The sequence below is a fragment of the Pangasianodon hypophthalmus genome, chromosome 15, assembly GCF_027358585.1.
Source record: "Pangasianodon hypophthalmus isolate fPanHyp1 chromosome 15, fPanHyp1.pri, whole genome shotgun sequence".
NCBI lineage: Eukaryota > Metazoa > Chordata > Actinopteri > Siluriformes > Pangasiidae > Pangasianodon > Pangasianodon hypophthalmus.
In genome coordinates this window covers 6439655-6460059 of record NC_069724.1, presented here as the reverse complement: position 1 = coordinate 6460059, position 20405 = coordinate 6439655, and the positions used below count along the sequence as shown (strand labels likewise).

Here is a 20405-nt window from a genome sequence, read left to right as displayed (position 1 = left end):
TTTGCTAGTGCACCAACACCAAATCATAGAAGAGAGTCTATTATTTAAAAAATGTTAACATTTCCTAGAACATAGCTAATGCAGTCCCATTTTTAACATTCAAAAAAGTTTTTTCATCTGTGCCTTTCAAAATTACACCATTGTTTAGGCTGTCTGATAGGTGGCTGCCAAGATAACTTAAATTACTATTGACTAAAATCTTCCTCCAATTAAATGGAAATATAGTATTTTTATAAAATTAAAAATGTTGTACTATGTTCGTATGATTGAATTATTGAACCATTCCTTTTTTTTCATAATTGTACACATTTACACACTCAAATACCCCCACAATAAAGTTTTAGCATTCAGCAAAAGCCTTTTGGTTTATAGTCTCACATACTAAGAAAATGAAACATTGACAAAATGTTTCACCACAGAAAGGAATATTTCTCTGTTTTTTTTTTGTTTTAAATAAGTGATATCACTTTTCAGAGGCTAGTATGAAGGCTGTGCAATACCATTAACCTTCATGTCATGTAATATAGCTTTCAGTCAGGTTAGCACCGCAGTGTTACTACTGCCCAATAATCTGCTTAAAGGGTATTATATACAACTGAGATATCCAGAGTTGCTTGTGTGCACTGATACCACAAGCTCGTGTTCAGACAGCCTATTATATCATGCTATTAAAACATTTGCAAAGACCAACTGTTTCACATATTTCAGCTCGCATAGCATGCATGGTCTCATTTCCTTCAGCAGAGGTCCCAGAGAAAACTGGCACAACATTAAAAAAAAAACAACAACAACAAAAAAAAAACATGGAGGATACACATGTTTATCTCCATGCTCTTTAATAACCTCATTGGTAACACTAGAAGTGCTTGACACATATTGACCAACTGAATTCAGGACCAAATCATTTGTAGGTGTTCGGTAACCCTATGAAGCCTTCTGATCCATAATCAATGTAAAAAATGTAGTATGAATGACCGTCATTTAACCACTCTGTTTGAAGCTGCTATTTAGAAGGTTGTTTGTTCTTCCCAAGCCTTCTCCAAAAGTCCCTAGCTCTATCTCTCTGATGATAATGTTATGAGGCTGAGGGAGTTATATATAACTGACCCTGTTACTGGACTGGCCATGCAAACTGGATACCAGAGACAAGCTCACCACACAGCCAGAACAGCACCTGCTGTAAAAGCTAACTGCCACGCTGCTACCTCAACTCCTATGGGGCCTGGATCCTATAAACTGAGCCAACTCTCAGCAGCTAAAAATTAAGGTCTGAATCATGTCCTCTGCAGAACTTATTTTAACACAGGTTTTATGATGGTGATTGGTCTAGTTACTTATTTTAGCTATCCAGATGTGTAAATAAATATACAATATACTAAAGATGTATGTCATATTTTTTAATTCTTTTTTTTTCCAACAATGTTTTGGAAATTACAGGAGTTTCTGCACAAGCTGCTTTGAAGATTTGCAACAGGTGGGTATTTTCGATCTCATCTGAGTTTTAAATCGTCTTGGGAGCAAGAGAGCTTCTTGTACATTACCAGCAGCTGTCACCCTGGAATATTCAGTATTTCACATAACCAGCAAAATATAAACACTGGAAGAGCACTGGATGCTTTAAGGTAACATTGTAAAATTGAACATGAATTAAAACAGGAGCTAGTTCTCAGAATTTTTAAACTAACCACTGATTACCATGTCTTCCTTTTAAAATGTTTGTGAGTAGTAATGTGCACTCTTTTTCCTTTCTGGAGGACAGGAATCAGCAGAAGTGACATGAAGTATCAGTGCAGTTCTTCTTCTCTGATTCAAAAACTTTAGAGTACGGGTCATCCAACAGGACATCTGACTACATGTACTGTTGCACTGGAATAAAGAAATTACTTCCGGATTTTTTTGAATATACTTTCCAGAACTCTGCCACGCAACTATGTCAGAGGGCAAATTTCAAAATGACATTTTAAAATATGTGACTCACTCATCCTTTTCTTTGAAAGAAAAAGCCTTTGAGCTTCAAACAACAAGATTAGATGAGGAGGAGAGTAACCCTGCGCTGGCTGATGATTCCTTGGATGACTCATCAAGTTCATATTGCACTGCCCTTTGTTCACTCAGTGAGTACAGTGAGGCTTTGGAAGACGAAACACAGACAACCTGTACTGACCCACCATGTGAGAATGCTTCAACTGAGTCCTCACAATCTGTAGCTGTTTCAGGACGAACATTGACAAACTCTTCACCTAAGAACACTGATCTACTTCAAGACCTCAAAACAAAACAGAAGGATGGTAAAGGAACTTCACAGGATGTTTTAAGTAAAGAACTACTATATGGCCAAAATAAAGTTTCTGCCAAAAATCCTGTTTTGATAGAATCAAAACAATTTTCATCAAGCCCTAAAATAACAATTTTAAACGTGAATCTTATAAATATAAATACTGTAGATGCTGACCAAGACAGTACTCCCACCAGTACACCTAACCCCACACCACAGGATTATTTCAAGAAGAATGCTACTCAAAGTGATACCAAACCTGTTCAGAATGTTGGCTCCCTGGAACACAAAATTACCCCAAACACTATTTTGACCAGAAGTAAAGGAAAGTACAACCAGGAAAGGAACCAAGAACACAGTGATATTAAGCCAGAAGAACACCCCACAACACTTCAACAAAGCTCCAGAAATGATCACTATAAACCCAGCACTGAGTTCAAACTGGACAGTGATGAATCTATCATCAGGAAAATGAAATGGGAGGGGGAGGAGCAGGGTCTAGGAGTTGGAAAGGAGCAGGCAGAGCTGTCACTCAATGCTGGAAATAGAAAACCGCCTGCAAGCTGCACATCAACACTCACAGCCAACAAGCAGAAGTCAGGAATCCTGCCACGTTGTTATTCCAAAAGTCTCCTCGCAACCAGGAACCAACACCAGTCCCAGAGCCCTCCTGTTTCCCAGAGGCTAAAAAAGCAGAACGGACAAGGCATCGGGCTGTCAACATCGCTTCCACCAACACCCTGCAGTAGCTACAGGCAACACTGCAGCTCTGCAGACAATACCAGAGGAAAATTCAGCATGGCTACAAAGGTAGCTGGGACAACCACGGAAGTAAGAGGCCTTGCTGCACTGGAATATACAAGATCATCATGTCCTGAAACGAACTACCTGGATGTTTTGAACTCCACCTGTTGGTCCTCAACTCAGCAGTATTCTGATAGAGACTTTTATGATTGGTCCAAAGATGTCTTCAAGGTGCCAGTGATACCAGCAAACAACAATAACACTTCAGCATGCTCTGAGGCTAGCAGTTTTGAATGCATTGATGTGGCCTTGGAAAACCATGAAGAAGTGGACAGAATTGCAAAAACAGTACCAAAGCGACAGATTCAGCTGAAAAGACGGGACAACGTAGAGTCTCATGCTAGTGAAAAAGACATTATTCCATCTACACCTAGCCGGCCTCGGGACCCTCTACAGCGTCAGCATAGTACCCCTGCTGCCTTTCATCAGGACTTGCATGGATCCGAAACAAAGTTTGGTCAAACTGAGCAAAAGAAGAAGCTTCAGAAATCATTATCATTGGATGAAACGTCCAGCAAAACCAAAATGGCTTCCTGCATCATTAAAAATGTCCTGTCAAAGAGGATGCAACATGAACAGAACCTTCACAGTGTGGATGTTCCTGATCAAACCTTCTGTCCTATCAAAGCAGATGGCACAGTCAATAATATTGATTACCTAAGCTCTTGTGCTAAGGAAGAGTGCACTGAAAGTAATAAAGTGAACCTGGCTACAGTTCCTCTTTTAAGTTGCCGTACTTCAGCTCAGAGTCCAGTGCTGAAGACTGACTCCCAGACAATGAGCTCTATCAAAGAACATATCAGTGTCAGCTCCAAAATACTTCCTAAATTGATAACCAAACACAGTTTCAACCCTCTGCTTGGAGGCCTAGGCAGGACGCAGTTTCAGGGAAGTGGTACTGAAATAGCTGCGTATTCTGAAGCGGAAGAAGAGAAGCTGAGTCCCAGTAAGGAGGCAAACCAGGGCAGTGGAGAGAAGCTATCCTGTGACTCAGCAAAGGGTAAAGCATGGAACTTGAGTGCAGTGACAGGCGGAGCTGTTGGCAAACAAGCCACAGTGAAAACTACACCTGAGGAATGTGTCAATGTGCAGGCATCCCAGAAACAACATTATGTCAAGGATCAGCCCATTGAGAAGCAAGAGAAACCAGGTGAGAACAAAGAAAGCACACAAAGTCCCACAGTGTCTGCCTGGCTAGCTTGTAGTCTGGATGCAAAGATAGTGGATAATGTCCTGTCCCAGTCTGTTGAGTGTAATCTGAAAAAAGATCAGGAGAGTGGCAAGGGAGAACTCAGGCCCCCTGGGCAGTCAGTAAATATGGGCATTCAGAGCCAAGGAAAATTCAGAGCAATAGCCCCTGTGCATGTGGTGAGGGATATGCGGAGCCTAGTGAAAAACACATACAGTCTATCATTCCGGGGGCTCTCTGAAGCAGTACAAGGGCTAGATGACACAGTTCCTAGTTTTGCAACAGCAGCACCCCATCCAGTTATCAGCAAAAGGGAGAACAAAGTGAAGGGACACAAGCAAGATGAGAAATTACATGTGCCAAAGGCAACTCTACCTCTTGCACTGGACACAGTCATGGATTTGGCCTCTCTTGATACCACTTCCAGAGAATTTGCAACACAAGCTGACTCTATCCTGGAATCAAATGACAAAATTCCCCATACTGGATTTACAAAGGTCAGCCCAATTAGTGCAGCCCAGACAAACAGTTGTGGATTGTCAAAATCCCCAAAGGCACAGGACAGTCAAACAGCTGTCAGCCAAACAAATGTCCAATGTAGCAACACATACATGAAAAAAACAACTTGCGCAAACATGCCAATACAAGCTCATAAGGGGACCTTAACTAACACATCTGAAAATGAGCAGTCTGCAGACACCAGGAACCCAGAATGTGAGAAACCTAGAAACTTTGCTGTGCATCCAACACAGCCACTGGCAACTGCATCACTGTATTGTCTACCTGTAGAAAGTTCTGACCAGCAGGGTAGTTGTAAGATCTCCAACCAAGTATGCTCTGCAGAAAAAGATGGTCAACAGACTCCAGGCCTACCTGCCAAATCACAAAACTCAGCTGGGCCTCCTTCTGCCTGCATCTTAACTGTTGCTCCAGCACCAGTGTTCCCGTCATATTTCTACAAACCTAATCTACTAGGCTACCAGACAATCTCTCCAAACATGGGTACAGTTAGTTATGTTCAAGGCCCAGTCTTGCTGCAAACGCCACCTGACAACCAGCCTGCTACAGCAAGTGGTCCTGTCCCCTTGATGAAATCGTTATCTGTGGAAGGAAGACTGCTATCTCAGCCATGCATGGCAGATGGCTACCCAGTACAGCAAGAGTCATCTAAGCAGATGGAGAATGGAGATACCAGCCAGAAAATGCCTTCTCCAGATACCCAGCCCTGTACAGCTTTCATCACAGCCTTGGGTGCTGAGGGCATACATGGGGGTGCTAGTATGTTGTATCCGGAAATGGGTGGAAGTCAGCATGTGTCAAATCCTCGACACATGCTGCTAGACCCTGAAACCGGCCAGTGCTTCTATGTAGACATGCCACAACTGCCACAACGCAAGATGCTCTTTGACCCAGAAACCTGCCAGTATGTTGAGGTTGTAGTTCCACAGCAAACTTTGTCCAGTACTGTTATGACAACCCCCTGTGCCATACCTTTCCCCTCCCTTCACATCCCAGCCATGTACACTCCACACTGCCTGTCTTATGTCCAGACACACCATCGGGTGCTGCCACCACCAGAACCTTGAGAGTTGATACAGAGGGCTGTACAGGCTGTTTGAACTGGTTGACCCACGGACTCCTAGTTCTGGATACAGAATATATAGAATTTGCATAATGTTTTATAACATTGCATCATGTTAATAATTTGCATACCTGAGCACAAACTGATATATCTACCTCTAGGATTAGTAGCTGTCATTGCATTAATTCTTCATTGAAGGATGCACACATACACACAATTAAACTACATAGCCACGCTGAATGAAAGCCATCAAGATAAATGTAAGATAAATGTAATCATACATGAAACCCCATCTTTTTTTATTTCAAAAACAAATTTTCTTTTCTCTCTATATTTCTACATGAGCACCAAGAACATGTCCTCATTTACTGGAATTTTGCACATTTTATTGCATTTGTGAGAATATCTGGTCCTCCCAGTGTAGAAACAGGAGTTCCCCAATTCAATAGTGAGTGTGATAGATGAAGGCGCTTCACTCAAGAATCTTTTCCAAGTACTTTTGAGTGTTTGACATGCATGGGTAGGTATGGGTATCAATGGGGCTTAGATCAAGTAATGTACATTATTGAATATACACACTGATAGAAACACTTGCTTTGTACCACTTATAAGAGAACAACTATGAGAAACCTGCACAGTGTATTTTGTACTAGAAATCATGTATATTGTCGGTATCATTTATATTAGAAATGTTTCTTAATACTTTAAAAATATATGTTTGGTCACTTTTCTATGGAACCTTACAGATGAGTTATTCAATTTGGGAAGTCCATAGTCTTACTAATGGCCACTTTAAAAAAAAAAGAAAAAAAAAACCTCACCAGACTTCTGTTATGAATGCTGTGAATGAGGAAATGTAGATCTGTCTATATTTCCTTTACAGCAATATAATCAATTAAAACAATCACAAAGAAGTAGATCCACAGGTTAGCATGTAAATCATGGTGTATGGTTCCAATGCAAGGCACTATCATGCATTAAGAAAAGGACTAAATGAAATAAAATGCTTAATATTGTATTTCAATAAGATGTATGACATTGTATTGGCATGTCAACCATTTTTAAGTCTTCCTGAATTTCTAATTTTTTTGGTCAATATTCAATCTTTGTATGTAAAATTAAAATAAAACAAATAACTAATAAAAACGTGCAACTTATTTTGCTTACATTTATTTTAAATAAAATGTATTATCTTGTGTTGGATTCCAGTATGAGGTAAAATTCACTTCATTTGGCTCTGAAAAATGGTATATTTTGTATCGATTTTTGTAAAGGATTTTTCTGTTCTTAATAATCAGTGTTCATAACAGCAATAAATAGATTCATTTCAAAAAGATATGAAATACATATTTTTCAGATCTGAAAATCTATCAGTGTATAAAATGTATGATACAATGACAGGAGAATACAAGTCTACACTTTGGTGCAGTTTGCAATCTCTGGAGTGTTCCTCACTGCACTTTCACCATTCTTATTGCTCAGTTCCTCACACAAGCTTCTTTTGCGCCGACGCAACTTAAAGCCCTGAAAAGTGGGGCAGATAGGTAGGTAGCGAAGACAACCAGACTGCCTTACCATCCCCATGCCAACTGGGAAATTATATGTGTCTGAACTGACACCACCAATTTCTGAGGACTCCTCAGCCTTCCAGTCGGCGAGACCGCGCTCTTTTTTTGTACCTGGATAAAAATACAGATCATCAGTAGCCTAAAGACCAGTGGTGGACAATGTACAAAAATCCTGTACTTGAGTGAAAGTAGAGACACCTTTGGTAACATGGTACTTGAGTAAAATTAGAAGTCTTCTATTTCTACTTGAGTTAAAATACAAAAGTACTTGCTTTTAACTATACTGAATTATTTGACTGCAAGACCAAAACAATAGTTTAGGAGTTTAGAAAAACTGGCAATCATTTGTTTTATCCATTAAACCTGCCAGAAGCATTTCCTCAAATTAGATGGTGAATTTTTTGAATGCAGAGATTCGCTGTACCCCACGGAGATACAATATGCATTTGAAAATAAAAGAGTCATTCTTCTGTTCCAATATTTCAAACTTATCTCTTAGATAAAGGCAAGGGTTTTGCACTTCCCTAAACTTGTTTCATCTGGCAGACTTTTTTTTTTTTGCCTTTTAAAGCTATTTCTGTATGGTATAGACAGCTTACAGTTAGCTTTCTCAACCAATTAAAAGGTATGCTGCACTAGGATTGGTTTGCTTCCATTTGAAAATGTATCATTTATAGATAGTTTAGCCTATCTATTTTTCTCCTACTTCAGAGTAATAAGTAACATTTGACATGTTGCAAAGAAGGAAACTGAGTAAAAGTAAGACATTTTGCGCTGAAATGTAATGGAGTAAAAGTATAAGTTCGGCAAAAATGGAAATACTTTAATAAAGTACAGATAATTTAAGAAACTACAGTAAAGAATTACATGTACTTAATTACTGTACACCACTGTTAATCATAGGTGTTGTGGGTGTATCAGGTTATATTCTTAGTCTTCATTCTATTCTATAATATAATTATATACCTGGAATGGTGTTGTCCAGCAGAAATGCCAAGAATCCGCCAACAAACATCTCCGTGGTCAGGAGAACTGTAAGGATTTGATCCAGCTCTGGGACACCTAAATAAATCACATTTTAAAAAAACTGTCATCCGTGTGTACAGCAAGTCATTTTAATATGTAATCTCTCTAAGCTATAACTCCATGGTCTTAGTGTAATAGTTAACATTTATTATTCAGTAACTACTATAAATTAATCAGTAACTATAGTGAAACTAATAGAAGTATGTAGTTTGAAGAGCGAGGAATGTAAACCTCTGGGAGTTTGCAAGATTAAAACAGACTTAAGACTTAAACAAAAGAAACTACACACAGACCTGTCTTGATGCTGCCTGGGTGAGTGTCCAGGTAATTGGGGAGCATAAGGCCAGAGAACATGGAGAACCCCAGGACAAAAAGGTTTCGTGAGGAGTTCAGATCCACACTCTGTAGGTTAGACAAACCCACAGCCGTGATCATACCTGTTCAAAAGCAAAATAAAATATAAAGGGTCAGTAAAAATCTACCTAAAATGTATAATTTACTAACCATTTAAATAGCACTGGATATGTGAAAAAGCTAGTTCTATTACACCTGTGGGTAACACTTTACAATACTGTTCAAAATCTCATCGCCTGCATTAGGAGTTAATGATGTTAATGACTGAAATGTTACTGTATCCTTCACCAGGAGTTAATGATGATCTGGAACAGTAAGTGAAACACACAGTAACTCATTACTAATGACTGAAGTGTTATTGTTTCCTTTCTTAGGAGATAATGATGATAATAAAGGGGAAAAAATCTTTTTATATTTTTACATTTGATTTAGTTTACACATTTATTTTATAGTATGTTGGCGTAGGCTACTTTGCATCAGCTAGTAGTTCTTCAATTGGTAGGTAGGACTACATATGATGAGATAATTAATGTGCATTTAGCTAGTAGTTCTTCAGGAGATCTATAAGACTCTGTAATTAATTACTTTATTATTGCTTATTGAGTAATTATCCAGGATTAATTCATAGCTAGTAGTAGTGACAGGTGTTTATATATAGTATTACTCATTTGCTCCTTCTTAGTCCATGCAGTTACCTATGAATTACTGAACAATACTGTAAATGTTACCCAACAGTCTTTGCTACTGACAGTCTGTTCTTGGTGACTGTGTGCAACAGGAAGAGAAATAACAGAAATAATGTCTACATGCCATGTAATGCCATTACAAATGAGTTGAGCCACAAAGCTGTCTGGCTCTACACTGCCCCGCTGTGGACACAACTTGCCTCTGAACAAACCCCCGAAGCCTCTTACCAAACAAGGTGCAGAACAAGCCTCCAAGCACTGGATCTGGCAGTGAAGCAAACAAGGCTGTGAACTTCCCAATGGTCCCTAATAGCAACATTATGAGTGCCCCATACTGCACCACTCTCCTACTGCCCACCTGTGCAGGAACACAGGGCATAGGTGCAAGTTTTTATCAGCATGTCAGTACACTTCTGTCTATTTTATTTCAGGTCAGTCAGAGCTAATTTCCGTTGCATCTGAGTTTTATTACACATCAGTACCCTGAGAGGACAAAGGCCAGCACATAGATGATAACACTGAATAAAACCTAAGAAACTGAAGAAACACTACATGAAAGAGCATTAGAGATACATTTATCAGTGTGTTATCTGCTCCACGCTTTGAAGTAAAGCTTTAAAATCACGTCAAGTGATGGAACGACACTGCTTAGTAGTAGAAGAGCATTGTATATGTGATACTGTATACAATTGCTCCACCTTGGTAATGCCAAGCACGCCAATATTAGGACTGGAGGAAGTAGAGCCATTTCCTGTTCCCAATAAGCCTGCGATGATGCAGCACACACCCTCTGTGAAGATCCCTCTAAAAGAAACAAGAAGGAAATGTATCCATGTCAGTGTCATCATACAACTTGCATTTATGAAATGAGTATTATTAATATATGTACTGTTATGCAGTATAGTTCTTCTCTAAACCTGTTGATGGCGTGAACAGGAGGTGGGGGAGCTCCAGCAAGACGGGCACATGCATAGTAGTCTCCAATAGACTCCACTATGCCAGCTAAAGTGGCACTGAACATTCCCAGCACACCAGCTACTGTCACTGTGGGTAAGCCCCATTGACCTGGGCCACATAACATCCAAAGAGTTAGCATCTGATTTCAGGAGACCTACTGACATACAGCACAATCATCACACAGCAGCATGTGAGTGCTCTATGTCAATATGAATAAGCTATGAATGTCTTCTAAGCAGGACTTTTTGTACAAGTGAATTCTCATTTAGAAATCTTCAGGACCACATGCTTTTTTATGACCATGCATTGTAAAAACATATACTGAGAGATAAGCAAGACATGGAGGGTTCTTGTTACTTAAAGGTACAGTTTGTAATAATTAAAAATCTTTCTAGACAATTATTCATATAATTTGAAAGATACCTTAGCCAAACTGTTATTCATTATAATGACATGCAATGGTTGTGGACAGTTTCTTTATTTCAGGATAACATTTTCTGTTAACATTTTTCTGGCCCATAAACTAGCTCCAAAGCTGCTAAGGTCGGCCCCTTTTTAAGGCAACCCACAAGACATTTGTATATCATTTCAGTTGATGAGAGGCTTGTCAGCAGTTTCATTACAATTGCAATTCTCCTCCTAGGCAGCAGAAGGTTGAAAAATACAAATGGCTCCTTTAAGATTCCTTATTGTTATTGCCTCTGGCAAACAGTGTGCCAGAGCATTATACTGTACTGATGTGTGAAAAAGTTCTCAGTGCCTGCTTTCTTCACATTCTACCTAATTTGATATTACACTTACAGGGATATGGCATGCGAAACCATGGCGCTTGGGACATGATCTCCCCCCGGGCATCAGTTCGAGCCTTGTAGCCATACTTGTCTGGGTCATTGGGCAACACATCTGTCAACGTGAGGATATAACACACTAACCACACCAGCATGATAGCCATGATGATCTGCCAAAAACGAAGCACAACAGAGATACTCAGAATTTTAATCAGTTGCTGGACCAATAACACGCTACAATGTATCAGTAAACTTTGCCGTTGCAGCTATAACTGGAATATGATATGAGCGTAATGAATTCAGTGCTGCGTTCCAGTAAGACAGGTTTATGGTCTACAAGGTCAGATTGACAGAGACCAGAGGAGCACACAAGAGCAGTCATGAAGTTTGCCAAGCAATATGGCTATTTAAGGGTAAATGTTCCCTCATACCGGAAACATCTTGAAGATCTGGAAGCGGGCGGTGTGACAGCCTTTCTGTCTAGAATAAAAAGGAAAAGGGACGGCCCAATTTCTGAGATACTGAGCAAAAAGCACAATGAAGAAGATGCATCTGGAGAGACAGAGCACACACACACACACACACACACACAACAAAGTGATAAGCATCTATGAGAAGATAACAGTGAGATGAATGATAAGATGGCTCACACTCCATTAAGCATGATACTTCTAAAGAAAGAAACAGATTCACTGAACCTAATGTGTGAATGCTTGAGGCAAGATTTATCCCACCCTTGAATAGTATAACATTTCAGCAATTCACTGCTCATTTATTCTTTTCATTCATGCAAAACAATAATTTGTGCTAAAAGACCAATCACCTAGCTTTGTTATTAAAAAGGATAGATAGGATGTTAAAAAAGTCTAAGTGTCTTTACAGCAGAGAGAGGCCCCAGTGGCTGCCTGCACGGTCTCCAGCAGTTTGGAACACGGACAGTCCGATCAGGGACACGGTGGGGGTGACGGTCAGAGGCCCGATGGCATTGAGCAGGAGTCCAGGAATCCCCACCAGCCCAATTACCACTTCCACCAGACTGGACACAATAATGGCCCCCTGAATCTGTAGGCCAGAGTTATAAAGGTTACATAATTGGGATTGCATTGTTTAGTTATTTTTAGTCAGAACTCAAAGAGCTAGGGTTAACTTAAGCTAAGTCTTTGTCTAACATCAGGGAATTATATTAATAGAACCCAGGTGCTGTTCATATTTTCAATCGTACTAATAGGAACAAAAATTGATCTCAGTTACTGGCAAATGTGTGAATCATGATCCAGCAATTACGGATCACAAAACAATTGTGTTTTGTAGATTGTTATTTATAAATGTGTAGTAGAGACAAACAATTCATAGTACAATACATAGTATGCAATACGTGTATAGTATAATAAAGCGCAATAACATTCTCATGAGCCAGAATTCTAGCTTTCACTAGAGAGTCTGGTACTTTTTGTTCGAAAACTGAGAGAAAAACAGGAAGATTCATTTGACTGACATTGCAAATGTAACTTTTAAAGATATAATGCCATGAATTGTTTCCTATCCAGTGACAATATCTTGCTCCAAAAAGCTCATTGTGTCACAGTGATTAAAAGTTTGTTTTGCTGTTGGAAAACCAACAGACATAGGTGCACATACACATATAGATAGCAACCTTCAAGATTCTGAAGCTTGTGGCAAGTACAAAAAGCAAAACAGATAGGCTGGTTGGGTCTTCTTAGGCTGTGACTATGTATCAAGTGATACTATGTGATATAATTTTGAGTTTTCCTTTTTCGGATTTCCTTTTTCCAAGCACTTTTCCAATCAATCCACGGACATACTGCTACCTGCCTCCTCCAACACAACAGCATCATAAAGCAGCCACCCTAGAGCAACAACTACCAGCTTACAACCACAAGTTTGTTCATGTTTAATTGTACATTTACATTTAAATGTACAAAACATGTCCAGAGACATTTCTTTGTGAATGGAAACACATCTAAAAAAACAATTAACATTTGATAATGTCTGGCTGCAAAGATGCATAGGGAAATTGGAAACTTTATATTTATTCTATTTTCAAAGTATAATTAATTTGTACAAAGGGAAACCAGATGTGTTCATTGTTTGTACAGATCACTGCACATTTTCCCCCATGTTCAGAGACATTTGTTTGTGAATGGTGGGTGGATCATTATGCACATATTTTTCAATAATTATGATACTAATCTTTCAGTTGCATAAACTGCTGTTTGTTTACAATGGTGTAATGGGCCAAAAAATCATAATAAAGTTTTTTTTAATTTTTTTATAAATTAAACATTGTTAAGGTCCTTCAGAAATATATGATATAAAATGATAAATCTGGAGGGGAGTCTTACAATGGTGATTAACTGTTACATAGAAAATGTTAGATTTCTGTTTGAATTCTCCACATTGGGCCTTTAAGAACATAGTGATTAATACCTCTCTGATCCGGGGCTGCCAGATATGTGTGGTGTCAAGCGGTAGGGTCCAGTTTCCATAAATCTCCTCTGCAAAATAATAGCAGCATGCAGTGCCAAAATCATGAGCATGTTAACAATGTTGAATATACACAGCAATCACTCTAAGCAATACAGGGTAATAGACAACTTAATGCATTATACCTTCAGGAGGACACTTCCACCTCTCCAGTCTTAGAATGGCCTGGGCAGGGATGAGGAAAGCAAATGCACTGGCCTGAAACAGGGGCAACCTAGGCAAAGTGTACAGTATATGGAGACATACTCTATGATCAGCTAAAAAAAAAAACAAAAAAAAAAAAACAACACCATCTATAATAAATAAATAGTGTCTAAGATAGTCACCTGACACCAAAAGTGGTTTGTATAAGAGTAGTAATGCCCACACAGGTGAAAATCGTCCCGACTAGCTGGCTTATAGTGTACTGATCCCGGCCCACACACATGGCATCAGCCAGTAGGAAAGGCACAGCAATGGTGCCACTGAAACATGTCAGGTAGTGCTGGAGAGAAACAGGCAGAGAGAAGATATACAGGTATCAGCAGCACTTTGAAACCTTGGAATTATAAGGTTCTGTGATTTTAAGTTACTGAGCCATAAAATTTTGACTCTTAATAAGGTCAAAGCTGAAACAACTACTGGTCACGTTTTACATTACAACTCTCTTAACTGAAATCATTTACTGCATTAGTTTACATTAACAAACCATGAACTTCAACATTAATAAACCATAAGTAATGTTAACACATTAACAACACGAGTTTAATGTTAACAAAATAAGTTTAATGTTAACAAAGTAACACATGTTAATTGATGTTTGTTTAAATGTTAACAAAATACGCCTGCATTGACCTGCATTTATTCAATCCAGGACTATAAATAAGTCAGCATAAATGAACAAAAATTAATTACGGTAAATTACGATAATGCTGATAACTTCCTGAACTCTGGCCTCCAGGTATAAATATTAACCCTCAATATTCAGCTTTAGTTCTGAATTTTTACATTTGCTCATTTGGCTGACACTTTCATCCAAAATGACTTACAATTGAGACAGTATACCACTGAGCAGGTGAGGTTTGAGGTTTAAGAGTCTTGTTCAATAACCCAACAGCGACAGCTAGGCATTCCTGCCACTACCCCCCTTTTTTGCCAGTTAACAACTGCAGACATATTAATAAAGGTATTGGTTCATGTTGGTCATTGCCGATTTAATTTGACTTATGGATGGGATAAACATTAGTTAATGCAGGTATTGATTATTTGCCTCATTTGGTTTACTATTTTAAAAAAACATAAATGAAGTGTATGTTTATAGTTAAATAACACATAAGGTCAGCATAAAGTATATATATTTATATTTCAGGCAACATTTTCATGTAAACCCTTACCCACTGACATGTCTATAACACGTTTATAACCGTAACTCAACTGTAACTTTTGCCAAAAAAGAAGTCAGATAGAACCTTATACATTGCAACGTCCCAATATAGAGAAGGAAAAAGTGGAAGAAAGAGTATGGAGAGAATGGAGAGATTAGGAGATGGGAAAAACAATTGGTAATTTTCCTAGATAGTGTTCATAGCACAACATGCAACCTATATAAGTGCTTCCTGAAAAATCTCATAAACCTAGATAAACATTTAAGAAAACCTATTGGATAATAATGGAGAGCAGCTGTCATAATCAGTCTTCTGATCAGTTATGATGTCAAGTTGACCGATGGCATAGGAAGACATTGCTGACATAGGATTGTGTTATGACACCTTCCTGGATGACACACATTATAGCGCCATTACAGCTGACATTGTTGGGGGACAAATAATGGTAAGGTGGTGAAATGTCAAGCATCAAATCCATACTCACTCTAATTTACAGTTACAGAATATTGATATTACTCTGTCATTACGTCATATGTTTCATAAAAATTATATAAATAGTCAAATAAATAGTTTGCTTAAGGGCCAGAAACAATGTCATGCCCTCTGTTATAACAGTGCCATGGGTTTGCCACTGATATTTATAAAAATCTTATAAATAGGAAAATTCAAATTACTTTAAAAATGTACCTGACTTTGTGATTACAGTGTTGTAGCATTGTCACTATTAATAATAATCTTATGAGCAGAAGTCTAAAATTTAATTTACTTAGAGGCCAGAGTAATTATATCTCTGCTGTCAGTATCAGCTTTGGATGTTAACAACCAAGTAGCTAAATTGAAGTGTTCAACTTACAGATTAACCTCACTTAACTACAGTACGTGACCATTATGTGACTCCTAGCAGAAGTGCGCTGTGCTACAACATTTGTCATGACATTGTAACCTCGATTGGCTTAGAAAGTTCATTGACTCAGGTTTTGTGACAGCCAACACCTGTTCTAAGCTTTTATACATGTTTGCATGGGTTAATGCCAGTTGTCTTGGTGGAAGTCAAGTGTCTTTAAATAAGGTGTAACTTAAGTAAACAGTGTATGCACTTTCTGTACCTGTAGTCCAAGCAAAATACACAAATACCAGGGTGGTACATCCTCAATTCTGTAGATCATATCAAAGCCTGGTGCCTGAGTGTTGACTCCAGAGAGCTGCTCAATGCCCTCGACCTCCTCAGCAGCCAGCTCCTGCACATGGCCATCTTCAAGTGTCAACTGGAAAAGATGACAAGGTCACTCAAGTACACAGAGCTTTGCATCAGTCAGACTTCACTCAATGATTGACAGTGCTTAGTTAGACTGTAACACTGAGAAAAATATCACATTCCAGTTTCATATCACATTTTCTGGACATCCTTTGTTTACAGCAGTGATCTCATTTGAAAGTACAACTTACTAGATTTGAACTGATGGAAGCAAAATAAACCAGATTTATTGTCATCCATTTTTTTTGCAATCCGCTAAAATTTTGGCCTGTAGTCATTAGTTGCAATTACAGTAATTAGAGTACAAGTATTATTCTTTTTGTTTCTAAGTTAAAAAGGCTTGGAGGAAAAAATGGCAAAATGAAATACTTGCAAACACACTGCTCAATTAACTGGATTTCCCTTTTAAATAATGATTTGATTTAATCACCAACTGAAAGCATTAGGTTCAGTCATTCTGACATAATTTTGAACAAAAACAAAACCAACAAACAGACAAGCTTTTAACTGATGTTATCACCCTGACCTCCCTGCCATATCTTTTCAGTTATTTCAAAAGATTTGAGACACTCAGTAAAGTAGTAAAGCTTCTATGCATTTCTCTATCAAAGGAGGGCCCCAAATAGAACAATTTTAGGAAGTAAAAACCCCTTGAAGAACCTTTAATAGGTGAGTGTTATTTTTTATGTATGAGTGTCAAATCAGGCAACAGTTAAGATTTTTTTTATTTGAAGTTGAAATAAATTCCAGGCAGAAAATCAGTTCCAGAATATGGCTACAATATAGTTTTAGTATGATACATTTCTGAATGAAAAGCTACACAGTAGACATCAGTATGACCTGAAAATTCATGAGAACAAAGAACCACTGTTATATAATGTGCTCTTTATTCTCATAAACTGTGCCACTGACAAAATAAGATGTCAAAAAGAATAGCACATATTAGTATATGTTAATTCTGTACACAACTGAACCTTTTAATCTTTACCACAGTTTTCCAGTTAAACAGTAAACATGTTTTAATCATTACATCACTGAGCTCTATTGATTTCCTTCATAGAACAACTACATCTGGATAGACGACAGCCAGTTGTCTGGCTTTTACCTCAGACACAGCTGCTGCGTTGGAGTGCTTCCTCGGCCTGTGGAGGCTGGATGTGAGCGTGGGCTCTGCAGGGCCCATTTTACTCAGTCCTTTTTTTACATGCTGTTCAACAGGTAGCCGGCTTTATAGAGGAGAGAGGAGCAGGGACAGATTAAGCAGGTTAATGATCTGCCTCTGGCTGGACTTTACTCAGCCTAGCTCATCAGGCAGCATTCAAGAGCTGCTTTCTGAGAAAGCAGAGCGTGTGAAGCGATGGAAGATGCTTCACACTCAGCAAACGAGGAAAAACAAGGCTGAGTGATAAAACATGTGAGATTAGGCTTTGTGTGGTTATGTGGGAGTAATGATTGGCTGGGGAAAGAGTTTTCACAAAGCCCTTTTATAAGTAGGATCAACTCCTCCCTTTCAACAAAGAATTCTCTAACTACTAATACCACAAGAGAGAAAGCGTGGAAATCAATCCATCATTATTAGTGAAATAAAACCTGAGAGCAGTGAGGAAAATCTTATTTTTCATTTAGACACAACTATGAAATATAAATCAATTTAATAACGAAGTTCAATTTATTTATTATAATGTTTCCTGATAGCATCACCTCATGTCTCACACCCATATAAAATAGACCCATACACCAAAACTATTTGCACCCTTTAAAATAATTTCCAAAATATTTGTATAAAGAACACTACACTACATAGGTATCTATGATATCTATGAATTTCAAATATGAAATTACTTGTTTTGTAGTATTTTCTCAATATTGGCACCTCTCAAGTACAGTCAGGTCCGTAAGTATTTGGACAGTGATGCAATTTTTGTAATTTTGCCTCTGTACACCACTACAGTGGATTTGAAATGAAGCAAGTTTAGGAATTACAGCCATTTTTTATGGAGTACCTCCATTTTCACAGGCTCAGAGTAATTGGACAATTGATTGATAAGCAGTTTCATGGCCAGGTGTGACCTGTTTGCTCATTATTTCATGACATATGAAGGAGATAAATGGTCTGGAGTTGATTCCAAGTGTTGAATTTGTATTTGGTAGCTGTTCATGGGAACTCTCACTATGCGGTCCAGAGAGGTGTTGATGCAAATGAAGGAGGCATCATTAGGCTGAAAAACAAAACAGACCTATCAGAGAGATAGCAGAAACTTTATGAGTGGCCAGATCAACAATTTGGTACATAATATTTATGATTATGTTAGTTTGTCCAATCACTTTTGACCCTGTGAAAATGGAGGGACTCTGCAAAAAATGGCTGTAATTCCTAAATGGTTAATGCAATATTTTCTGTTAAACCCCTTGAATTAAAGCTGAAAGTCTACACTTCAATCACATCTTGATTGCTTCATTTGAAATCCATTGTGGTGGTGTACAGACGCAAAATTACTAAAAATTGTCACTGTCCAAATACTTATGGACCTGACTGTATGTAAAATAAAGGCAAACAGTTCTCAGGAACTATACTGCTGCCTTTGACTATTTCCTGTTTCCTTGAGTATGAAAATGACGCGAAACTTACGTCAAATTTCTTTGGCATCTGTCGAACAAAAGTTAGCAAATGGCTTTCAACCTGCGCAAGTCTCATTATGGATTTAAAAAAAATACTTTAACCACAATCAAGGCCATAATAAATATCTAAAAGTCTGGAATAGTTATACAGGGCACATGAGCATACGCCTTCCCTCCAACCAATGTAGTGAGGGCGATGTGAGGGAGGCTAAGAGAAACGCCAAAGATTATACTTTCAGAATTGCAGTTTAATTTGTTATTGGAGTTTCAAATTTCAAAATCAACTATCAGTCAACTACCTAAACAACTAGATAATCAGAAGTGTTGCAGAAAGGAAGCCCTTCATGAGACCAACCCACAAAATGCAGCTCTTCCTGAACTTCGCCAAGCCTTGTTGGAACTACAGATAGAATTGGTCAAATGTGACAAAAATCAAACTTTTGGGCCATGAACATTCTCAATTTGATTAGCAAAAATAGAAAAGGAATGCAGTGAGGAAGAATCCCATATCCAGCGGAAACTATGGTGGCGGATCATTATTGGTTTGTTTTGCGACTGGTTAAGATTGGGGGGATCATGAATTCCTCCAAGTACCAGGATATTTTTGTCCAAAATTTGGTTGCCTCTTTCAGGAGGTTACGACATGACCATAGATTAATCATTCGTCAATATAAACACTCCAAACCTTTATCCTAATTAATAGAGAAAATGGTGATGGGGAAAATAAAACCAGTGTTTTGCGATGGTCATGTTAGTCTCTGGATTTGAACTGTATTGAAAGCCCTATGGTCTGAACTGAAGAGCACGTTCACATGAACAACTAAGAGTTGGAAACAAAAAAGAGCTTGAAGTGTTGAAGATGCATGGAGGAGTCTCACATATCCTCTACAAGTGTCTCCAACCATGTTAGACATTAAAGGACAATTGTAATGGAACCAAATGTTAATTATAGTTAATAGATACAAGATAATTTTATGTCTTGCACAAAATTTACATTTAAGCTCAAAATATCACTCATTGTACGTGTTGCTCATTTTCATGAAGGTTGCAAGCAGTTGAGTTTATTAACACGCTGGGGGATGGACTGGCATCCCATCCGGAGTGAATTCTCGCACCTTGTGCTCAGTGTTCCTGGGCTAGTCTCCAGATCCAACGCAACCCGGACCAGGATAAACCCGGTTACTGAAAGTGCGTTAGGGTGTGAACCTGCTGCAAATTTCTCCCTTTACTACATAACCACCAGAGGGTGACACATGCTAACGTTTCCCTCAAGATTCCTCGCTGACGCAAGCTAACCTCAATCATGCATGACTCAGGGTCATTAAATTCAAAGGGAATTCAAACCATTTAGTGGACTGGATATAATATAATTACAATGTCAAAGAAATATGCTAAAGCCTTTTATGCAAACTAGAATAGCTCATAGGGAGGGA

At 38.5% G+C, this 20405-nt stretch overlaps 2 protein-coding genes across 5 annotated transcripts; one reads left to right on the top strand and one right to left on the bottom strand.

The window, feature by feature from the left end:
• The first annotated feature begins 1144 nt into the window (after positions 1 to 1144).
• On the top strand, positions 1145 to 7007 carry prob1 (proline-rich basic protein 1). 4 transcript variants are annotated; one of them, XM_034311283.2, is made up of 3 exons: positions 1145 to 1267; positions 1438 to 1474; positions 1760 to 7007. In XM_034311283.2, the coding sequence occupies exon 3, from the start codon at positions 1931 to 1933 to the stop codon at positions 5852 to 5854; it is 3924 nt and encodes a 1307-aa protein (XP_034167174.2). In that variant the 5' UTR covers positions 1145 to 1267; positions 1438 to 1474; positions 1760 to 1930; the 3' UTR covers positions 5855 to 7007. The 4 variants fall into 4 exon arrangements, with proteins under 4 accessions (XP_034167174.2, XP_034167176.2, XP_034167177.2 ...); XM_034311285.2 differs by having other exon boundaries at positions 1438 to 1622; XM_034311286.2 differs by having other exon boundaries at positions 1438 to 1622; positions 1755 to 7007.
• Positions 6523 to 17961, bottom strand: slc23a1 (solute carrier family 23 member 1). Its single transcript, XM_026938596.3, has 14 exons — positions 17459 to 17961; positions 16205 to 16363; positions 14061 to 14218; positions 13860 to 13948; positions 13678 to 13745; positions 12110 to 12291; positions 11661 to 11781; positions 11243 to 11399; positions 10402 to 10549; positions 10183 to 10288; positions 9713 to 9842; positions 8738 to 8881; positions 8385 to 8480; positions 6523 to 7529 (listed from the first exon to the last, which is right to left on the bottom strand). The coding sequence occupies exons 1-14, from the start codon at positions 17534 to 17536 to the stop codon at positions 7264 to 7266; spliced, it is 1902 nt and encodes a 633-aa protein (XP_026794397.3). The 5' UTR covers positions 17537 to 17961; the 3' UTR covers positions 6523 to 7263.
• Positions 17962 to 20405: the final 2444 nt, after the last annotated feature.